Source organism: Notamacropus eugenii, chromosome 1, assembly GCF_028372415.1.
Source record: "Notamacropus eugenii isolate mMacEug1 chromosome 1, mMacEug1.pri_v2, whole genome shotgun sequence".
In the NCBI taxonomy this organism is placed as follows: Eukaryota; Metazoa; Chordata; class Mammalia; order Diprotodontia; family Macropodidae; genus Notamacropus; species Notamacropus eugenii.
Window position 1 is genome coordinate 516,080,531 of NC_092872.1, and position 23,813 is coordinate 516,104,343.

The window sequence follows — 23,813 nt, forward strand, 5'->3', positions numbered from 1 at the left end:
AAGTTTGTATAGTATGGTTTTACACACACACACATGCCTAATGGCAAGCAATCTCTAGGGTAAGAAACATGAGGAAGGGGGAAAAAATATAAAAAATGCACAGCAGAGAATAAAAGAAAATGTAGAGGGAAGTATAGAAAACAGAGTAGCTTTGGAAACAATGACTAGTACTTTTAGTTTTTTTTTTTAAAGTAAACAGTGTGAAATGTAAATTCACTTCTTAGATTGTGCTGTGTATGTGAAAATATTCAGTCTTTATGTATTTAAGATGAAAATGAATAAAAAAATTCGAAGTCAGCTTTACTTATAACAACAACAAAACAAAAACTGGAAACAATACACATATCAAATAATAGGGGAATGATCACACAGTGATATATCATTATAGAGATGTGATAAGGACTGGACCTGTAATTTCATAAGCATAGGGTAGTCTCAGATGAGAATAATTCCTTCTGTTAATGCAGGCAGGTTCTCTTTTTTCTGAAAATATAGTCTTAGAGTTTCCTTAGGCAATGAGAGGTTAAGTAACATAGCCAATATATGTCAGCGATAGGACCTGAACCCAGTTCCTCGTGGTTAGTTCTCCATTCACTTTGTAACGGTGTACTCCATCAACATAATGGAATATTGATATGCCATATAAGTGAAACATAGTTGTGTGAAGATTTGTGTAAAGTAATGTAGAAGAAAGAAGGCAGAAACCAAACATATGCACTATTACATATTTTAAAAAATCAAAAGAAATCTGATAGGGACATAAAAGACAAGAAGAAAAAAAACAGAAGATATTACTTGATACTTCGGCCTGATTTCATCATGACATATACTCTGTTCAATGGGGCAGATCCTAAGCTGTCTATATCTGCCCATTTTATGGGACTCTGGTCCTTGTCCTCCCAGCAATCTTCCACAGTGGGCTGGGCTCCTTCCTCTAGATCTGCTTGCATTTGTAGCAGTAGACCACGAGAACTGTCCACCAGTCACCCTTCACTCTTCCTGCCAAACTGACTCATCTTTTTTTGCTGCTATCCATTTGTCTGACATCCAATGTTAAGCTTTCTTTCTTTATGTATTACAACCTACTTAGATCCACCCTGCACCTACCCATTTCTCTTTGGTAAAAGGTATAGATAGCACGCCCATCAGATTTGCAGATGACACAAAACTAGAAAAATATCTAACATGTTGAATGACAGGTAGAAGCCAAAAGGATCTTGACAGGCTAGAGCACTGGGCTAAATCTAATAAGAAAAAATTCAATAGGGAGAAATGTAAACTCTGGCATCTGCAGACAAAAAAAAAATTGTCACATGATGGGGGAGGCATGGAGAGGAAGTAGTAGCTTAGAAAGGTTTCTGGGAGTCTTAGTGAACTACATGGCAGTACAAAGTGACATCCAAGAAAGCTAAAGCAATCTTGGACTGAATAAGGAGGGTTTTAGCTTCCTGGAATAGGGAGGTGATAACCGTACTGTACTCTGTTCTCACCAGAATCCATCTGCAGTATTGTGTCGAGTTCTGAGCACCACAGTAGCAGAAAGATTTTATGAAGTGTCCTGAGGTGGGCAAACAGGATTCAGTCACTGTCCGTCAACAAGCATTTATTAAGCACTTTCTATGTGCCAGGCACCGGGCAAAAGTAAGCACTAGGGATACTAAAGAGGAGGCAGAGAACAGTCCTTCCTTTCAAAGACCTTAGTCTAATGGGGTAGATAGCATGCAAATAGCTACGGACAAAGTGTGTGTATGTATACGTACATCTATATACACTCATTGTATAAATATGTACATCTGTATACACATACACATTTGTGTATGTGTATACACACACACATATATACATATACATGATAAATTGGAGATAATCTAAGGGAAGCCAAGAGGAGTAGAAGAGTTGCAGCCATGGGAGATAACCAGTGAAAATGTCCAGAATCAGGAGATGGGAGTTTTAACATTTGAGAAGAGCAAGGTCATTGGCATTAGATCACAGGAATATGTGGAGAGGGGTAGGTTGTATGTAATTACTCTAAAAAGGTAGGAAAGTGCCATATTATCAAAGGCTTTAAAAGCCAAATAGAATTTTATGTCTAATCCTGAAAGTAATAAGGAGCTACTCAAATTTATTGAATGGGAGTGGGGTAGGGCGAAGGTTGAGGGGAAAGAGGTGAAGGACCTTGAGTTCACATAAGGGTTGGTTGAAGAAAGTAGGTGTTTGAAACCTAGAGAAGATTCAAGGAAGACAGCTTAATAGCTCTGTTCAAATGTTTGAAGGGATACCACAGAGGAAAGAATAGACTTGCTTTCTGCCACAAGTAGCAGAAACAAAAACAATGGGAAGAATTTAAAAGAAGGAAATTTAGCCTTGAGCTCAGGAAAGACTTCTCACTAATTATAGATAGCCTCCTCACCAATTATAGATAGCCAGAAGTAGAAGGACCTGCCTTAGAAGGTATCAGGTTCCTCTTCTTTGAAGGTCTTTAAGCAGAGGCCAGAAGACCACTTGTCAAACACTGACAGGTAGCTATAATAGGGATTCCTTCATGACTGGGTTAGATTAGATGGCCACGGAAGTCCCTTCTAACTCTCAAATTCTGTGATTTTGTGAGTCGCCCTCAACTTTGGAATATCAGGTCTCAAAGCCATAGATACTAACCAGAAGGATAATGGTGAACAGTGAAAAAGATGGGATGGACCTTTGCTTATTTTTAAATGTCATATTGTTAAGATGTAAATACTTTTTAACAAACTAGTTTATACAATTTCATAAATATGTATATATTTTAATGGTTTATTGTCAGTTCAGTTTTAATTCAATTTATTTTCAATTTGAATGAGATTAAGCACCTACCATGTTCAAAGTCTTGTGAAAATAAGGATAAAAGTCTTTCCTTAAAAGGACCTTATGAGCTACTTTTGTACATGTACACAATAAAAGTACGGTGCAAAATAATTTGAGAAAGCATTAACTTGCATAACTTCAAGAAATAGCACAGATTTAGGGGAGGGGAGGTGGTATATTTTCAAACTTACTTTAAATAATTATTTCTTTAAAATCCTTTAAGTATGAAGATTATGCTGGAACTTTTAATCCTAGCACATGAAGAGGCATAATTATAGGAACTGGGAATGGTTTGGTCTATAGAAAACATTGGGGGAGAGGGCTGCCATCTTCAAATATTTAAGATGGTATGTAGTAGGGCCAAGAGACTCATTCTGTATGGCTCCAGAGAGATTTGGATAGACGTTATGAGGTAGCAAATTTTGGTCCAGAGGCAGAGCACTAGGTCCAGTCAGGAAGATCTGTGTTCAAATCTGACCTCAGATAGTAGCTGTGTGACCCTGGGCAAGTCACATAACCTGTTTGCCTCAGTTTCCACATCTGTAAAAATGGGAATAATAGCACCTATTATGATCATTATATGCATCTGATCATTGTAAAGTGCCTAATATTCTTCCTGGTATATAGTAAAAAACTATATAAATGCTATATTTCATGATGATGATAACATATCAGACTTTTAGAACAATGACGAAGTACTTATTCTGTATCAAGCTCCCTTTCAGTTGGAGATGTTTAAGCAGAGGCTGAACATCACATTAGAGCAGCTAGATGGAGTAATGCATGAAGTACTAGCCTAGAGTTAGATGTATCTTCCTCAGTTCAAGTCTGGCCTCAAGACACTTACTAGTTATGTGTCCGTGGACAAATTTTCCTCAGATTCCTCATCTGTAAAATGAGCTGGAGAAGGAAATGGCAAACTAGTCCAATATTTTTGCCCAGAAAACCCCAAATGGGATCATAGTTTCACACAACTGAAAAACTGAACAATAAATGCTCTGTAGCGTTGCAGATGAGATTCATGGTTTTAGTTAAGGGTTAGATGATTTGATCTAACTCATGGCTTTCAGATCCTATTTAGTGGACAACCTTCTTTCTACATTTTCTACAATTATCTTCTTCAGGTGAACAGGTATCACTATCCATACCTCAAAGACAAGAGACAAGCTATCACCATCCGTTGAATCATGACAGCCAGGATGGAATTCAGGACATTTCAATTCCAGAAATCTATTCTAATTTAACGAATTAATTACTATCACACAATTTCTAATTATGCCACCAGTTGTCTCTTCATTAAGTGGAAAGTTTTGAAGTTTCATCACTTCAAGGTACTCAAGTAAGCAATTAACTCAATAACTGATAAGAAAACATTTTTTTAACAGTGCATCTAAAGTAACTGAGCAGAAAGGCTACATCCAGCTGAGTGTGTTAAGTACCATGAAGTGCCGAGCTTTGCTCTGTATTGTTACTTCTAGTACTTCCATATAGCTAGAGTTAATATTTCTTAGCTCTTGACTTTGGGCAAATCACATCTGGGCCTCTGTTGTAAAAGTTATGACAGTTCTCATGCAGTCACTGTTAGGAGAAAAAGTACTCCACACTACAAATGTATACATATAAGCTGTCGTTAATGGCACAAAATACACTGAAGATATACGACTGATGTTCAACTTGTGTTAATTATATTCCTCACTACAGAACTTTAGAACAGGAAGGAATTATTTTACAGATGAGGAAACATCAGTTACTGGGAATGAGACTGCATGTCAAATGTTTTCAAATCTAAATGTGCCAATCAAAATATTATTCTACCAGAAAATATGAGCTCATCAGGAACTTAATACTAGAAGGATCAGGGGCTCACCGGTTGATTTTTTTTTTTACTGTAATTTTATTTGGGGCAGTTGGGTAGCACAATGGATAACCCATTGGACCTAGTCAGAAAACTGGAGTTCAAAACCAGTCTTAGACACTTAAGAGCTACATGATCCTGGTCAAGTCATTTAACCTGTCTGCCTCAGGTATCTCAAATACAAAAAAGAGATCATAAGTAGCACCTACTTCACAAGGTTGTTGCAAGATCAAATGGGACATCTGTATAGTGCTTAGAACAGTGGCACAGAGTGGTTGTTTGATAAATGCTTATTCCTCCCTTTTGTTAAACATTTTCATCTATCTCTACTTGTTTTGCCTTGTGGATTAAAAAAATGCAGTTGTCAGTGGACAGTTTGGTCCTTCAACACATTCTCAAATTCTGTTCCTTTTAATATTAAATCACATCTCATCTTTGTATTTCAGGACCTACTATGGTACACCTGGCTCTTTATAAAAGGTTGCTGAATAAACACTGGCTGTGTCTTCCCACTTTAAACTCAACTTGCTACTGTCTTTTTCCCTTTATAGAAAATCATTTTGTTCTGTTCCATGGCTATAGCCCTTCACTTTTACCCTAGAACTTGGCAGACCCATTAAAGCTACCAGAAGTATTTGGTTGCAAGAAATTTTAATGTCTTAATTTGTCTGAGTAAGCCATACAGAGCAAAAACTAGATTTTTCTAAAAAGTAGTAAAAACATATACATCCAAACTGAGGCCCAGAAAAGTATGGTACTAATAGGAAACACATAAAACTGCTACAAAACTTAAGCAATGAAACAATTATATAATATTTGAGTCACTAAACTGTTTAATTTGGGAGGGTCAGGCAGAGCTGGGAAAAAAGTGTCCCTGTTTGACAGCCTCAGATGACAGCAGAGATAAGGCACACTATTGCCATCACTACTGTAAATTTGACAGCTCCTCCCTATTTTTCTAGAGGTATGACTCGAATGTAATCATAGACCTGAGCTTAAATCCGACCTCAGACACTTACTAGCTAGCTGTGTAACCCTGGGCAAGTGACAATCTCAACTGCTTTCAAAAAAAAAAAAAAAAGGCACAATTTGAATATGAATGGCAACAAAGGACAAAGGAAACCGAATATTGATCAGTCTTGGCTATGAAAATGTACTTCCCTTCTTTGCAGAGGTGGGAATGGACCATGGGTATGTAATATTTCTTGCAAAACATTGTCAGAAACTGTTCATGTTAGGTTTGCTAAATAGTTTCTTTATAGGAAAATTCTTTGTTATAAGGGAAGGCTCACTGGGTTAAGAAATGGGAAAGGACACATTCAGAAAAAGATTATATAACAAAAATATCAATACAATTAAGATGAAAAGTTTCCATAAGATGAAAACCTTTTCAACATCCACTTTGATTCAATCACAAATTTATGTAAACAAATATTCTTAATATAAGTCTTTTTATTGTTTATAAAAAATACCACTAAAACTAATTTGATTTCTCAAAAATCAACGTTCATTTAGTGAAATATCAATGTACATTTTATATTAAAGTTGTAGGAAAAATACTGACATTTAATAGTTTATACAAGTCTCATTCATGTAAAAATCACATAGCATGTAAAATTAATTAGAAAATTCATAATATCACAAAAGTATATCATTTTGTTGACAGCTCATGAGAACATTGTCCTAAACTCTGCTACGATACAGAACATAAGTTTCACAGTTCAGTTTCTTTTTTAATATTATAGGAGAAAAATAACTTTAGGAAACTTGTTTAGCTCTAAATCCAGTGTGCTATGTATTAATAAGATGCACTTGAAGTAATCTGTTTAGACTACCAATGAATTGTCATTTTTAATGTAATAACAAAGAAATAACATTTAAGATATGCTTAAAAATAAATCATTTTCCAATTGCTGTATCTTTAATTTACAGAAGTCTGGTTGAAAATCAAGTTCACCTATATCCTTAAACAAGACAATTAGTATAAAAAATGTGCTAGCAGCTTTGACCTTCCATTTTTGGAAAGTTGCAAATTTTTTTTTGACAAAACTAAATTTGGATTGTTTAAAAATTGTATGAATTCCTGAATTTTTCCAAGAAAAAAAGCTAAAAGACGTCAACTTTGCAAAATAAAAAATTAAGAGGTAGTGTGTGAAAGGCTAGTGTTTATATTTTAAAAGCTTAACTTGAACCCCTGCACCATTAACATATAAAACGATTGAACAATCTACGTGCTAACTTTTTATTATTATTGCATTCCAAAGTCACTTAAAAAATAACAGTGGAATATGAATGGAAGAGCTCCAGTGGATTTAAAAGGAACTACAGTATAAAACCAAATATTACATAATGCTGTGCAGTCAGTATTAGTTTAGTACCAACAAAATACACTTAAGCATCCTGTGTTAGGTATTCAGTATTTTAGTAATACTTTCATTCTTCACATAATTTTGCTATATATAAATCCTTCAAAATGGAGTCGTTAATTCTTCATTTTAACACCACACATTATAAAGGCATTCACACTAATCCCATCATAAAGTTAATTAATAAATAATTAGTTTGGGGAATGTGTTCACAAGTCATAAGTAAAAGGACATGCACTTCTCTTTATAATAGCCTTAACTTCTATATACAGTGTTCATGCACATGACAATTATAAATACAAAAAAAATTAAGCAAAGAATGAAAGTTAGCAGCATTACTAATTCTATCTGGATGCTTGTATTAAAGAAATAAATATCTTCTCATAAAATTAATGTGAATACACTGTTTGCCACGCATAATTTGCCCTAAAGTGTAGGCAGCTTTCTATAATCCAGATATCAATACCATTAAATGAAAACAAACCAAAAAAATCTTTATATAAAAAAGTGCATAAGTTTGTCCTATGTATAAGTAGTTCTCTTCTCTTAATCCAAGTGCATATTACATCCATGAAAATTCACATTAGAGTACATTTAAAAGGCACAAATGTACACTAACAGAAACAAAGAATTTTTTTCCAGAAGTGGTAAAAAGGAAACATCTTAAGATTCCCTCTATGACATCAGGTTACAACCACATGTGTGAGTACTGTCTTAAAACAACTTTCACAAAACTTCACTGCATTCAGGAATCACTTCTAGGTTTTGTAACAAAGTATATAATTTTTGAAAGCTGTTGATTATTTTGATTTTTTGAAAGTTAACATAAAACATTGTGTTGTGATTAGAAAATAAGCGTAATGCAAGAAATCGAAATCATAAAATACTGTAAACCAAGGGAAGAGAACTGGTCCTACAGGTACCAAAAGGAGGTGGAATCAGACTTTCACATTAGAATCATAAGACTGTAGCTAAGAGCATTAATACAGAATAATTTTACTGGGCTCTGCATGGCAGGTTAAATATACAACCACTTCAACTGGAAATGATCTAATTCATCTTGCAGTACTGAAAATGTACCCCTTTACTATAGTAGTATTCCTTACAGACAGAATATCAAAAGTTTATTATTTCACTTCCAGGTGCTCCTTAAATTCTAGTCTCAAATTCACCTCCAATCCACAATGGTTATTTACAACAGCCAGAATATTAAACTAATATTTTAAAGCTTCATTATTGTTTGCATGTACACACTTTATGTCACTGGTACAGAGGTGCATATGCTTTTGAATAGACAAACGTAAAGTTCTATGGCACCTTCAATTTAGGAAGCCACTCAGACAACAAATATCATAATGTTATAATTGTTCCATCTTCTTCTAGTGGTTTTTGATCTGAAACATGTGTTTCATGTTCCATCTTCGTGCCACTTGTGTGCTGTACATTCACATCATTAGGGATAAAACCATTCTGTGATGACTCAAAACTCAGTTCAATTTGTGTTAGTGATTCTAAGCTCTCAGTCATAGAAACTGCCTTAGGTATTTGCTGGGGCATTCCATTATCTTCAATAATTATGTCTTCCTCTTCACTATCTTCATCTTTAGGATCAAAATTTGTTTCAATATGTGGTGAGTAGCTGATAAGGCTGTTATCAGTAGACTGACCTGAACTGCCAGAAGTCCGACTATTCCTGACAACATTATTTCTCTGGTTTGCTGGTCTTACAGTTATAATCAGGTTACGGCTGTTTGCAATCATCATGTCTGTAACTTGATCAAGACTTTTTCCTGAAACTTCTATTCCATTAACTTCTAAAACCTCGTCATTAACTGCAAGTAAGCCTGTACTTTGAGCCAGACCACCTGGAACAAGCCTGGATATGAAAATCCCTGGCACTTTTTCTAGGCCATGCGGTGTGACTCTTACACTAGAGCCATCACGGATATAGAATCCTAGTGGTTTTTCGGTTCCATATTTGTAAAGACGAACTCTTCGATGTGTTTCTGGGAGAATATCCACATCTATAATGGAAGATACTGGTCTAAAATCTTGCGGCATGCTAATAACTATGTTTGTTTTCTTTTTATGGTAATCAGGACGTAATACATTTGTCAAGACATTCTTCTTCTTTGTTAGTGTGTCTGTACCAAAGGCACTGTAGTCTGCTTCTTCTGTTTAAAAAACAAAACATTGATTATCAGTATTTGTTCATATAGAAAGGTCATCAAAATATACCATTACTCTTTGATAACATAACGAGGCAGTAATGGTAGCAGATTAATATACAAACAAGTACTTATTAGTCAGTAGCTTAAAATGAACATAACTAATCAGTGACTTCATTCAATTCATAATTTAGTACCAAGGTCATGATGATATTCTAGAAAAACCACTAGATGGCCCTCTTTTGTGATAAAATAGAAAATACTACCAAGATTTTTACTAAGTTCAATCATACACACATACAAATCACAACTGTCTTCTACATGCAGAGATGTCGTTTCTTTTTGAATATATATATATTTGGGGCTACAAATTTTCCGTCTTAGAATTTTTTATTTAGGTTGACAATAAATTAAGCTCAAATAAAATTAATGTGACTTCATAAAGCAAAGTTTTCTAAGCACAACTAGTGGTCAAGGGACTACAGATTTACAGTCTTCCCTAATATATTTTTTCCAATTGGGTCCAACCCCATTTCTTGCTTGAAAAATAATGCTTAGGTACAACTGTAAGCTCCTGTGACTGAAGAGACTATGACTGAACTAGTGATTAAAAAGCAGGTGGGAATATATAGAAATGTGATAAAGCCACTAATTAGCATGTTTATTAATTATAAAGAACAAAATAACAGATCCAACAATTTACATGTAACATCACAAAATTTCACTAGATTTTACATGAAATGAGGAAAGGAAAGAATGAATATGACTGGTGGGGAAATATATACCCAGTTTAAAATGCAAGCTTATATGGTCAAATTCAGTACGGCTTGCTTGGTCATTTATAGAATAGTTCAGGAGTTGCTTGTTGCCTGTGATTTTCTTCCATTGGGCCCTTTTTGCTGTAATATATTTATTTAGCTTGCATTATTTACAATACTACTTCTTGGGGCAGCTAGGTGGTACAGAGGGTAGAGCACTGGCCCTATAGTCAGGAAGACCAGAGTTCAAATCAAGACTCATTTACATGGCTCCATATGACCCTGGGCAAATCACTTAATCCCAACTGATTCTCCGCAAAATAAAAAATAAACTATTTCTTATAAAGCACAAATTAAATATAACAGGACCAAAAGCAAATCAAGGAGTCTATCAGCTAATACAACAAGCACCTGACAAACAACTACTTCCAGAAATATGCAAAGTAACTCCTCTCAAAATTAACAGGGATTAAAACAAATTTTAATTAGGTATGATTTTAAAGTAAATCTGGATCAGGGGCTAAATTATTTTAAAAGCATTAATTTCCATATGCCCTATTACATCCCTAACATAGTGAGTTTTATATATTAATAGGAGCAAAACACACAAAATAATCAAGTTAATTGTGCTAATTGAAAGCCCAATGCATTTTAACAGTTATCTAAAATCTCTGTTTCTTTTCCAGGACATAAGAGCCTATATATTTATAGCTAAAGTATTTGCTGAACATTATTTATACCATGTTTTAAAAAATATTTCAAATTACCTTGCCCTTGTTAGAACATCATTTTCACAAAAAACTCAGGAATATCAAGTGAGATAAGACAAAGCACTCCTGATCCCCAAAGGAAATTTAACGCTATTGTTAAGATATGGGAAACACTTAAAGCTAGATGTGTAAATCATCCCTGCTGAAGGCAGACAATGTCATTCATAATTCATTGTTCACTTCAAACACCACTTTGTATAAACAACCAAAAAACCCTAACCAATGAAGCAGAAAAAAAGAAAGATGAAATAACACAACACCAAACAAGCTAACGCTATGCTTTCAAAATTTACTTAGAATAGTGGGAGAAAATGAAATATGTACCCCATGTGTACCATTCTAAAACTTGTCAGATTAAAGAAGAACGTCAATTTTCTCATTCTTTCAGCTCTGCTAGAAGTTTAAAAGTTGCCAAACTATAAGACATTTGAAACAGAAAAAAGTTGCCAACAATTCTGTCAGCCATAATCTCACACATGGAAGAATTAGCAAATGTAAGACATATGCATGGGACTTTCCTAATATCTGGGTTCCACAAATACATCATATTCTATATTAGCAAGCAGAAATATTCTTATCATCCTTAATGATCCATTTTAGACAGTTTGAATAGACAACGTACAATGTTTTCTTGTGGAAACAAGTGTTTGATTGAAAAGCTGTTTGACTTTTTAAGAAATATCTAGAAATACCAACACCACCTCTTGGCAAAACCTGACATAAGCAAATTTAAGGAAACTGCTACACTATCTTTTTCAGAATATTTCATTCTCAAATAATGTGAAGAAAATCTACATAATGGTATATATGCTAATGAAAAATATAAGGATCCCTAGTCATACAAATTCTGAACAAAATAAAATTGTCTTCCTTAACAACTGCTCATGGAAAGCTTAACCAGAGAAACTAATCTGCATAATTTGGCCATGCAGCCAGACTCCATTTGTACATTCTTGACTAAATTCTCAAAAGCAATATGCTTGAGTACAAAGGCACCTTTGTTCTCCCATCTAGCTAAGCAGTTTACAGCTACTGGGAAAAGAAATATTTTGGCAGAAAGCCACAGTACAGGGTGTTAGTTTAAAGTGTAAAGGTGAATGTCCAAACAGAATGTAAGCTGACTTTCTACTTTTAAGTCTTTATGTATGCTCTGGAACTAAAGAGAGTATGAAAAATAAATTGGAAAACTCTGATCACATTAAAGCAAAAACTGTGCTTTAATGTGCTGAGGGTCTTTATATTAGTGTCATAATTAGTAATCTTCTAGACTAACACCTGACTTATCCAGCAACCTCAAGAAACCAAAACATAGCCAACAACCTAGGAGGAAAAAATTTTGAGGAGATAACACATCATGAACCAAATCATGAACATTTCACTTAAGAATTCAAGAATCCCTCTGGTTCTCAATCAGAACCTATTTATTCTTATTTTAGGCAATGTGGTTTGGTATAAAGTACAAAAGACTTTAGGGTCAGGAGACTTAGGCTTAACTCCTGGTTTCACTACTTATTAGCTGTGTCTTGGAAGCAAGTCATTTAATTTACTTTCAGTATCCTCATCTGGAAAATGAGGCTAACTCAATTTGACAAATATTTATTAAGCTTTAAGTGCAAGGTACTGTAACAGAACTTATACTATCTATATTTCACATTAAGAAAAGTACTTGGTATATTGCAAAGCAGTATTTAAATGCTAAGGTTATAGAGGAAGGCACAGGACAACAGCAGTAAGTGACATCTAAAAGCTACTAAAGAGACAAATATTAGACAAAATATCTCAAGAAACACAGCAGTCTGTGTCTACAGACAGTATACTATATAAATAGGTTCTCTGGTTATGAACACTTTTTACCTTTTAAAAACACATAAATATTCCTAAAATTATAAGAATTAGTCAATTGTGTTCCTTGAAACTGATGATGAAACGCCTACTCAAATATATAACATTCCAGATCAAAATACAGATACTACTTTTTCCATTAAAAGTTTAAACAAGAGCACTCATTTGCAGAGAGATGTACTAGTAGGGATCGTTGGCTATTAGGATAGCCAGACAAAAATCTACTCAAGGAGGATACAGTTGAATAATGTAGGAGACAAAGATGACAATATATACAACAGCAGTGTGACTGGGTGGCTCACTTTTCCTTCTCTTAACTTCAGTTTCCTCATTAAAATGAGGAAGTTGTAGCAGATCTCTCGGGTCCCGCCCTTTCTGCTCTACATCTTCTGGTTGTTGTGTTTGTTCTTCATTCTCAAAGAGGACCACGACATCAAGATGATGACATGCCTCTCAGATGACTTTGATTTGAGAGAGAGGGTCGTGCAAGGCCACCAACCTCAAGGCCTGCAAAGGCACTTTATACACTTAAACCTTGCTACACAAATAAACACAACTGCACAATCTTGGTTACAGCCAAGAGCACCTAGTTATTAGAATTACCAGTCAACGATGTTAAACAAAACAGTATCATCTTCAATGGTATCCTTTGGCAAACACAATAATTGGTTTATTAGCCTAAATGTTACATGTCAGTTAAACAACTGACAACAAAGTGTGGGATTTTCTCTTTAAAATTTGTTTATAGTTTTTTTGAACTTCAGAGTTTTGATGTATGAGACCACTATTAAGTATGCACATTCTAACACTAGCTTTCTTTCTCTAAAAGAAAAGTGGCTCCTGGACCCACTTGGACCTGGAATAAATTACAGTACCCATTTACAATTTAAAACGCCTTACAAAGATGAATACCACTCTAAACAAGCCACACAAAAAAGTCAGGATCATATAGAATGAAACTTTCAAGAATGCATCTTATTTTATCTGAACATTTAATTCTGTGGCTTAAGGAGCAGAGGTAGAAGACAGGAGTATGGTTTTAAAGTTTCTGTCTTCTTTCCAAACACACAAGTTATAGTTCCAAAAGGAGACACAAGATGAATGCAATCACAACAATGGTTCCTTTGAATAGAATTTAAGTTCCTTGAGAACAAATATCCTAATGCCTACTCAGTACTAGGAATATAACAAGTACTACCTTAAATGTCCGCTGAATAACAGAATTTATAACTAAAAATCATAAGGAATTACTAAGAAATTAAGCAACTAATGCCTAGATTTAAGAATACCATTACAATTTTGGGACATTTGAGGGTCATCTCCCTAAGGAAATGTGACACAACAATTCTCCTGCATCTGAAGGACCAAAGGACCAAGTAACCTAAAAGTCATTAATTTTTGTCCTATTTCTCCTCAAACGCAACTTTCCCACTGCACACTGAAAAATTCTAAGTACACAGGAGATATTTTTACAGTGTGTAGATAACCAAACATTTTAGGTGCTTACTATGGGAGGCACTAGGAATAAAACTAGGAAAGAAGAGTCTCTGTCCTCAGGGAGTTTATTAACCAAAAACATTTTTCTTAGTGACCTTTTGGGGTAAAACTGACATCCTTTTTGGCAAAGCTCTTTTGCACAAGTAAAGCCAAAGTTTCAAATACAAATAAATTAGTTTCCAAACCAGATCAGGAAACTTATTTCAGCTAAATTAGGATGCACTGGGGCAGTAAAAGCATTAGACAAAAATGTAAATATTATCAATAAGTCAGTCAGTGTCTGACATTCTCACTGTAGAAATGTGAACATGAAGCAGTTGAAAGAACTCATTTTATTATTAAAAACATAATATTCCCTTAAGAGTCAAAGCCATTTTCTAGTCTGCCTCCTCCATAAATTTGATTAGGATATCTTTTGTACAACTGACCAAAAGAAAAGAAGCTAGCTAGTAAGAAAGGACCTAGAATCTTCTTTGTAAAAATCACTTTCAGGATTTAATTTTCTCTCTCCCCTTTTTTCTATTGTTTCCATGGCAACAGCACTAGAAATATGCACTGTTTATCCTTTGCCAACTAAAACCAGCCTTTGTAAGAAAAACAGTATAGCATTCAGGTGAACCTCAAGCCCCAAAAAGTTAAAGTAAAAACAACTGATTCAAGATGTCAAGGTTTCCTAAACTCAAACCAAAAAATTCTTATCCCAATACTAAATGATTTATAAAGCCTTATACTGAGAACGTCTTCTTTGAATAGTAAATATAATCTTCAGAAAGAAAAATCACAACTTAAAATTTATGATATTGTAACAAGTTGTTGCCAAGATGTATGAAACTGCTGTCTATGGAAACAAATTAGTTTACTATCAACTAAAAAGGAAGATAGTGGCAGCAGAATATGATTTCCAAGTTGAAAGCTGCTTCTTAGACAACACATAGTACCCAGTTATGTTTACATAACCTGCTGTATAAATAGCCATTAGGTGCCTAACAAGAAAAGTATCAAAATAAAGTGTGATAATGTATAGCTTTAAAGGAACTAACTGTACTTTTTTCCTTGACAGAAAAGTCATCATTTGCATTAAGTTTACTAGAACACACAGAGAAAGAATAATCTCTGGTGGGCAGAATTTTTTCCCATTAAAATGTTGCTTATTTCTATAGGGCCCTAAAAAAATTCTAAAGTCTTAATGACAATATATGCCAAATGTTCATTTTCACTATTTAGGAAACTGATATGAAAAAAGCTAAATAAGAAAAATAGGCATCTTGTTTTAATATCTTTATTGAAATTAATAACCCTTGTAATACTAAAAAATGTTGGGATAAACACCTAATAAAGTAATTTAGAAAGGTACAGACTCCTAAATGTTAAGACTGAATTTTAATGTTAAGCTAAAGGCAAAATAAGAACTAAATTAATATACAAAAACAGATGGTGTTATAATTCAACCCCTAACAAACCTTAAGACAAAATGGTTTATTAATTTTTATCTTGTAGTTACTGAAAGAGCTTGATGTTCCACTCTGCCTGTTGAATATTATGAAAAACACTACAGGCTTATTAGAAACTCCTCCTATGCGTTATGTAAAAATTATGTAAAATTATTATGTAAAATTATGTAAAAACGAAGGCACAGGGGTAAAAATGACAAGTGTGGGAATTTTTTCTCTTACAAAAGGTTCTTTAATGACTGTACATCAGGTTCTTACTCTCATGTATTTTTAATACTCTGGTACAGCTTGAAGCAGACCAGAGTTCAGTAACAGAATATTATGGCAGGCCTTACAATTTAGCATGCCAGAACCTGAGTGCTACATAGCCACTGCCTCCATTCCATCACTGCTGTGATGTCCTTATTCTCTCCCATTGTTTCCTTTCATAATACAGATGATGAACCTGACATTGAATTCTCTACATTTCTTCATTCACCAAAAATACAGAAGGCACACATATGCCCAGGCAAAGAATTAAAAACTCAAAGTTTTTTCTCTTAAAGGTTTTTGGTGGCATAAGCAGTGTCATTGGAAAACTTGTTTAATACAAAAAACGCTGTGATTTCAAATCTTTTTTTGCATCATTAATAAAGAAAATTTACTGACCTCTGAGATAACATGTAGATCAGTTTTCCTGTCAGTCACTAATCATAGGAAACAACAAATCATAGTGTAAGCAATTACAAAATTTAGTTCTCTAAATTGTAGATTTAGAGCTAAAAAAGATCACAGAGATTATTTACTCCAATCTTTTCATTTTACAGATGAGAAAACTAAGACCTAGGGAGGTCCAGGGAGAGTTTTGTACCTAACCCAACAAATCAATTTAAAACAAATTAAAATCAGAATAAGCATCCATTCTTTCAAGAAAGTCTACTGATTAGCAACATGGTTTTTCTGAAGTCATACTTACCTTTTTTTTGTATAAAAATCCTAAGCAGTGGATTGGCTGTTGAAACAGCTTTATGATAGTTATCATCATTATTTATAGGCAGTAAGTCTCCATGAATGTCTGCATAGCCTACTAAAACTTCAACATTGGGTATCTTATGAACATGCTGTAGTAATCCATAAAACTCTTCAAATTTTCCAGGCTTAGAACGTTCCAGAGAAAATCGACGAAATTCTGCTCCAAACTATAAACAAAATATACATAATAAATTACTTTTTAAGAAAATTATCAAGTTGTAATTTCAACATCAACAAACATTTATCACTTGTGTGCCAGAAATGGTATGGGGCACTGGGGATATAAAAGTCAACAGGATACTGATATTATGTCACATCAGCAAGTCAAAACATTTCTATTCTAAGAAAGCTATGAAATAGTCAAAAAAGTAAAATAATACTTCTATCAATCTAGAAAATATGTTTCATAACAGATTCCTTACTAAAAGAAAGTAATATAATTAGCACTATAGTATGGTGGACAAAACACTGATTCGAGGCAAAAGGCCTCTAACATCCTGGCTCTGCCAGTCACTCACCACCTGGTTTCTTGGCTGTAATATGAAGAGGGAAATGATTTCTAACATCCCTTTCTGCTCTAAAGTCCAATGATTTCTGCCTCTGAGAGGGTTGGGGACCTGGTCCTTGTCTTTGTCCCCCTAATCTTTTGATGGCCAGGACAAGTATACCACTGTCCTATGAAGAATCATTCGAGCACCTAAGGGTTCTTGGTTCAAGCCTACACTCAAGACCTGACAAAAAGGACTCTGCTACTACATGAAGCCAGTGCAAAGATCAATATTGTATCTACTGCACCCATCCTCACATTAACTTAGTTAAAAGAAGCTTTGTTTCTATACTGATCAAATCCCTTTTGAAATCCTAAAATATTTCTGCCTTCTAGGAGCTTTCAAACTAGTCTGGACAGATACACAAGAAAAAGTACAGAAGTAATAAACATATGCAAATAACAACACTTGTTGTAACTTCAAAATTGGATACAAAGGTATCCAATACATAAAACCTCACCAAAATGCCTAATGATTTTAACTTTACACAATTTTAAGTGGAATGCAGAACTCAAAATTTTGAAATGATGTATTACTATCAGTAAAAGCATTGTTATTTTTGAGTCAGTGTGTTACAGTAGAGAGAAAAAAAGTCCTCGGCCTGGGTTAGGTGCTAAATGTTTCCCCTCCCCACCATCTTACTCAAGATACTTAACCTGCTTCTTCACCTGTGAAATGGAAGTATAACTACCTTATCTCACAGGGTTGACATTTGGAAAATATATATGAAATTTTTCCCAAAAAGTGTAATATGACATTAAATGCTGAAATATTTTAAAGCTTTATGTTTTCACTGTAGTTACTTTCTATGGAATCTTTCCATGATTAAAGATCACAGATTTAGATCTAGAATGTACCCCATATTATTTTGCAGATAACAAAAAAATGCCAAGGGAGGCCAACTAACCTGACCAAGGTCAAGGATTAAAACAAAACCCATGGCTTCAGACCAACACTCTTCTCAGTGCATCCCTCGGTGGATTATCTGAGTACTACTACTGTCATTACTGGCCAACATGAGCATGAGTTCCTCCAGACCTAATTAAGGTTAGTTCTCATAGGACAGAAGATCCTCAGGCTTTTACGTGGCTGAAGATATATAAGCAAGAGTACACTTCACTGCCACGGTCTGCAAAAAGTTAACTCATGGCCCTTTCAGTAAGATTTTCATGGAGAAAGGCAGAAGTTTTATATTAATAACATGTGCTAGTAAGATCAAAGGAAAGGTTAACATTATTAAACAAAGATGGAATAGGTAATTAAGCCAGAACCTCATCAGTACAAAAGATGAAATTCTGCTTCTACCAATTTCCTGTTACCCTCTGGTCTCTCTCATCTGGTCAAGTTCTGTTCTGGTCAAGTACAGGCAATAATGCAGAAACACTCAACTGATTTGTGTTTTTTCACTTCCTCAACAATTAACTATAATTGAGGCAGGTAAGTGGTTCAGTAGATAGATACTGGGCCTGGAATCAGGAAGAGCTGAATTCAAATCCAGCCTTTCTAGCTCTGTGACCTTGAACCTCAACTGGAAACCGTGGATAATTACAGCACCTACCTTCGAAGCGTTACTGTAAGAATCAAACAAAATGTTTATTTTTTTAAAAAGGCACTTTAAAAAAAAGTGCAGTACACCTGGTATAGGGCATTGTATAAATGTTTATTCCTTCCCTTTCCCTAAAAAGAACTGAAGTCTTATTCTGAAAATCACAACAAATCTTTTTTTTTTTTTTAAATCACACCCTAACAAAGTGGGCATAATAAAAATGGATAAAAATATAACGTCAAAGTAACATTGAAATTAGAAAACCTCTGATTTAGAAGGGACCTCAAAAAGCACCTAGATCAACGCATAGCTGAACAGTAATCCCAGCAAGAGATCACAAACACAACAGCATAAAAATTAGCAGCCTAAATGAAGTACATACAAGAAAGCAGTTTTCTGTGAAAAATCTAACAGAAATTACTGTGTACTAGTCTCATTAGAACATTGTGTGGATTATTACTAAAATGCACAAAAAAGACTTTGAACTCTTTGGAATAAGATGCTATTTTTAAAAATAGGTGTGATAATACAACAAGCATCTTCATTGAACACAGTAAATAAGCCTCTCTAGACAAATCAATGAAACAAACTTCACAACCACCATCATTTTTGTCTATCAATTCTCAGGCTTGTTGTACAGTTTTTCTGCAAAAGAAACTTACTTCTCCCCAAGTACTAAAAATAAAGTAAGATGACAGATGTCTCAAAAAAGTTCCTTAGTTTCTCATTTACCTTTAAAAGTTGGCCTTTCAATTATTCCTTACCTACTATGTAGTTAGATTACTTACCACCTAACTAAGGAAAATATTAAATCCTCGAAATCCTTGACTTTAATAAGTGTAAGGGTTTATACGGCTGCCGATTCATTTCCCAAACTCCCTTGAAGATATCTGCACCATTATTTTTGGTAATTCTATATAGTTAAATACTTTACTTGAAACAAGTATAAGAACACACACTCCAGTTTTAATACGCAATAAATTAAAATACATTTCTGAAACAAACACACTACTTCATCAAGAAAATAAGGTGATTCATATCCACAGCTATCCTTCTGGAATTTAGTCACACCTACACATTACAAAGTAAATAAAACTCAATAGAAACACCCTTCATATCAGTTTAGAAGTCCTATGACGACATCAAGTCAGTTTCTTATTTTAATTACCCTGATGGTATCAAAATTTCAGATTTGTTAGTAACTAGGAGGAAACAAGTGTTTCTCAACAGTCTATGTCAGATGGATTTCTCAACAGCACTATTATCTCTAAGATTTTAATAAATATTTTATATTTAATAGCTTAACATTTTAGGTCATTTTGCTGAACATTTGCTATATAAATCCTCTTCTGAAATGTTTCTTTTCCCTTAATATAAAAAGTATATACTTTCATTAGAGCAATGGAAAATTGTGACTTTAATCTGTGCCCTTTGGTAAACGCTGTTTTATAATTTCTGGCAAAAATAAGTATTCTGATTAACAAAGACATTGTTATGCCTTTTGCAACAACACAATAGGATTAAGTGGAGCTTTTTACACCAAGGGGAAAAACCCTAGGATAAGGACAAAAAGCAGACACAATCAACTATTATCTTCAAGAGAATTATTCACTAGGTAGACTTAGTACCAGATTTCCATCAGTTTACTCCTACCCTCCAGTATGTCTATCTGGTTAGCAAACTTCTTTCATGGTGACTGGATAACCAACTTTAAGACTGACCCATGAAAGTCAATCAAATCAGGAGGATAAGTTCAAAGAATCAATCCTCCAAGGTGGTCAAGGCCACCATAGTGATAACTGGCTGTGAAATCTCTCACTTCAAGAGATAATTAAGTAAATCTGCTACAGAAAAAAAAAATACATTTCAACTTCAAAGAATACCCTTGCTTAATGGGAAGAAATAGATATCTTCTCCCCTACATTTTAAGGGTCATTCTGAGCCAAGTAATAATATTGATTCCTACGAAATCAACTTTTATCATGATTATGGCCATGGTACATTAAAATTCAATGCCATTAGACAAAACCTGTATAGTAAAACACGACAGAGAACAGTTGTTTAAAATTTAATATATTTATATGAAAATAGAAAAAAAAAAGGCATGGCTACCATTTTTATCATTTTAAAAGTAAATCTGTCCAAGTTCCAGAAAATACCTTAGAAACAATTCAGTTTCACCATTCAAAACAATTTTACTGACAAAAATTTACTTAAAACTTAATATGAACACAGAAATTGTATTGATGCTTTGCCTATCTACTTACCATAAGCTAAGAGAATAACAGCAGGCTCTATATACATATAGCTCTTTACAGCTTAAAAAACTTTCCTAAGAATATGTATCTCAAATTGAGCTTTTCCAATGGCTGTATAAAAAGGAAATGTTTATAAAAACTTTAACATTTCAAATATGCCATTTAAACGGTTTAACTGCAACTACAAACGTGTGAGAATTTTAAATCAACTGGTAGAAAAACAGAAAATCTCTTAAAGTACAATCCTATGAGATACATTATTTCAACATGCATTTTAGGACCCCTATGCAAGGCACCATAACAAATGCTCATAATTGTGGGGTCTAAAACAATTTAAAATTTTCCAATATTAAAGAGAGAATATTTAGATTGAGTATTAATTCATTTTTAAAAAGTTAAAACCAACTGGCTAAGTAGAAGTTAATGCCTATTTCTGAGACCGGACCATACCTGAGAATTTGTCAACCTAAGCTCCCACAAAACCAAATCTGGTGATAGAACTGCAGAAAGGCATCTCAATCATCTTTGTATGGACTCGTTACTGTTATAGCATTATCCAAATTTATTTTTAATCATATTACTGTCATGCCAACAAATTCAATTTGCAATGAGAATTCCATGAAGGATGAAGAGAGAGTATGTTCTTTAAAATCCAAGTCTAAAGTTTGATTTGATGACTACATTTATGCTGATTAAATAGTGCATACAGTTTCAAACCAAACTCTACAACACACACACACACGGAATGGAGTTTCAAATGTTAACTTTTAAAAACAAGGCAAATGTGGATATCCTCGATCTCATTTTAAAGATCAAAAACTTGTAAATACACGGTCATCATCCCCTGAAGAAGACTGCATTTCTTCTTCTATGTATCCTTTAAGAAACTTCTCCCCAGTACCTTCATTCCACGGATCACTACTCTCACTCGGCAAACCGTCGATACTCAGGAATTCAATTATGCAATATTATGTTGCATTTGATACATTACTTTGTATCTACTTTGTAGCTATTTTCACGGCGCTTTCCATGCTTTGGATTCCCCTACAGCAAACTTCTGATAGGCATTACATCTCCCAAAGCCTAAAGCGGAATACGGTAGTTTTCTCACAAACTATGTGATCTTCTGCAGGTCTCTGAGCTTCAGACTCCAGAGTGTAGGTGGGGTGGGAGAGAAGAGGTTGAACAAGGTCTACATGGTTCCATCCAGTTAATATTAGCTGAATTCAAGGAAAGGTTTATTGGGATTGAACTGTCTCTTATGCATGTCTCCTCCTCCAAATTCACAGTTAAAAATCAATCTCATTTAAGAAAGCCTTTCCCACCAAACCTCTGATCACACTTTTAATAGATGGTTTTCAGTGACATCAGTGATAAACCCACTACTCAGGTTCAGTCGACATCTTAATTAACTAGTTTCATGGCTCATACGCTGGCTTGTAAATAGTTAAATAATTTCACGTTTTAAGTGTTTGGGTTTTGTTTCTTGGGTGTTCTCAACAGACCAAAGTTCTGCTGTGAAGCATTAGTGAAATTTTAAAATTCTGTTGTGATGAGTTAATACTCTCAAAGAGTAAACAGATGACAATACCAGTTAAGAGACAGGACCTCATTTTGCTACGATAGGAAGCAGATCGAATTTGAAGTCCATTTCCTACTCCCCGGCCGGTGAGCGGGGGCACGGCGAGGTGGACTCAGCCCAAGAACCCAAGCCCAATCAAGTTCTCCCCTTCCATCTGCCTCTTTCACTCGGGCGTGATCCCCTCCTTCCTACTCTCACCTGCGGGTTACGAGCTGGGGGAGGGGAGCGGAGGGGAGGAATGCTGGTCAAGCTCCGGCGAACAATACTAGATCCTCGCCAGTCTGCCGGGGCAGGGCAGGGGCAGGCGGGCCCTCCAGGTTCCTCCCCGAGTTCTCAGCCCCGGCGCCGGGCCATCACCCCCGCCCTCTCCCCAGTCTTGCTCCCGCAGACTCCCGGGGCCCCGCACCCACCTTGCTCTTCACCTCCATGGTGCCCAGGCAGCCGCTGCCCGCGCCGTGCCGGGGAGTCCGGTTCATGGTGAGCGCGGGGGGGAGGGGCGGGCCGTCTGCCCCAGGCGGCCTCCTCTCCCGGGGCGAGGGGGCGACGGAGAAAGAGCGCCTCCGGCCTGCGCCGCCCGGTTGGGGGCGCGGACGCGGCTCAGGAGATTCGAGCGGGAGGAGGGGGCGGCCGCGAGCGCTCAGCCTCGTCCTCAGCGGGCGCGACCTCGCGCGTGCCCCTCACGCACCTGCAGTTATCCGGGTGTGGGGGGCGGGGAGTCGCCACGACTGCGGTGCGCGCGCTCACCTGCCGGCCCCGACTCCGGAGGCCCAGGAGAAGCCGAACGACTGACTCCTCCCGCCCGCCCAGGGGCCAGAGCCGCGGTACACAGCCGAGAAGCTCTCCTAGTTGACTGGAATGAAGAGGAAGGGAAGGAAAGGAAAAAAGAGGGAAGGGGAACGTCACGCGCCCCTCCCACCCCAGCGCCCGCCTAGAGACGCCCGGGGGAGCACCTGAAGAGCGGGGGCGGTCTCCACCCCTTCCCCATCCAACCCCTCCTTACACCGCTGTTAAGCAGGGAAGTAGAGCGCATGCGTGGCCGCTGGAGTTTCCGCTGCAGAAGCTGGAGAACGGGGGAGGGGCGGGGGTCTGTGCCGGAAGCGAGAGCGCACCTGGAGGCGCCAGCCCTCGGGCCGTTCTCCCCTCCCCCCTCCCCGCCCCCGAGGCTGCGGGGGCGCGCTCCTGGCCTCCTCCGGGCTGGGGTTCTGGGACGTGGGCGAGTGAGCACCTGCGGTGGAGGGAGGCGCTTAACGCCTTGGAAAGCGCTGTAGAAGTGTCACCTGTTACCCATGGAGAGAGCCGGAGCCTCGGCTTCCGCGGGAC

At 36.2% G+C, this 23,813-nt stretch overlaps 1 protein-coding gene across 1 annotated transcript; it reads right to left on the reverse strand.

Annotated features, from left to right (window-relative positions):
* Nucleotides 1-7,699: 7,699 nt before the first annotated feature.
* PARD6B (par-6 family cell polarity regulator beta) lies at nucleotides 7,700-23,527 on the reverse strand. Its single transcript, XM_072633558.1, has 3 exons — nucleotides 22,904-23,527; nucleotides 16,504-16,726; nucleotides 7,700-9,236 (listed from the first exon to the last, which is right to left on the reverse strand). The coding sequence occupies exons 1-3, from the start codon at nucleotides 22,967-22,969 to the stop codon at nucleotides 8,413-8,415; spliced, it is 1,113 nt and encodes a 370-aa protein (XP_072489659.1). The 5' UTR covers nucleotides 22,970-23,527; the 3' UTR covers nucleotides 7,700-8,412.
* Nucleotides 23,528-23,813: the final 286 nt, after the last annotated feature.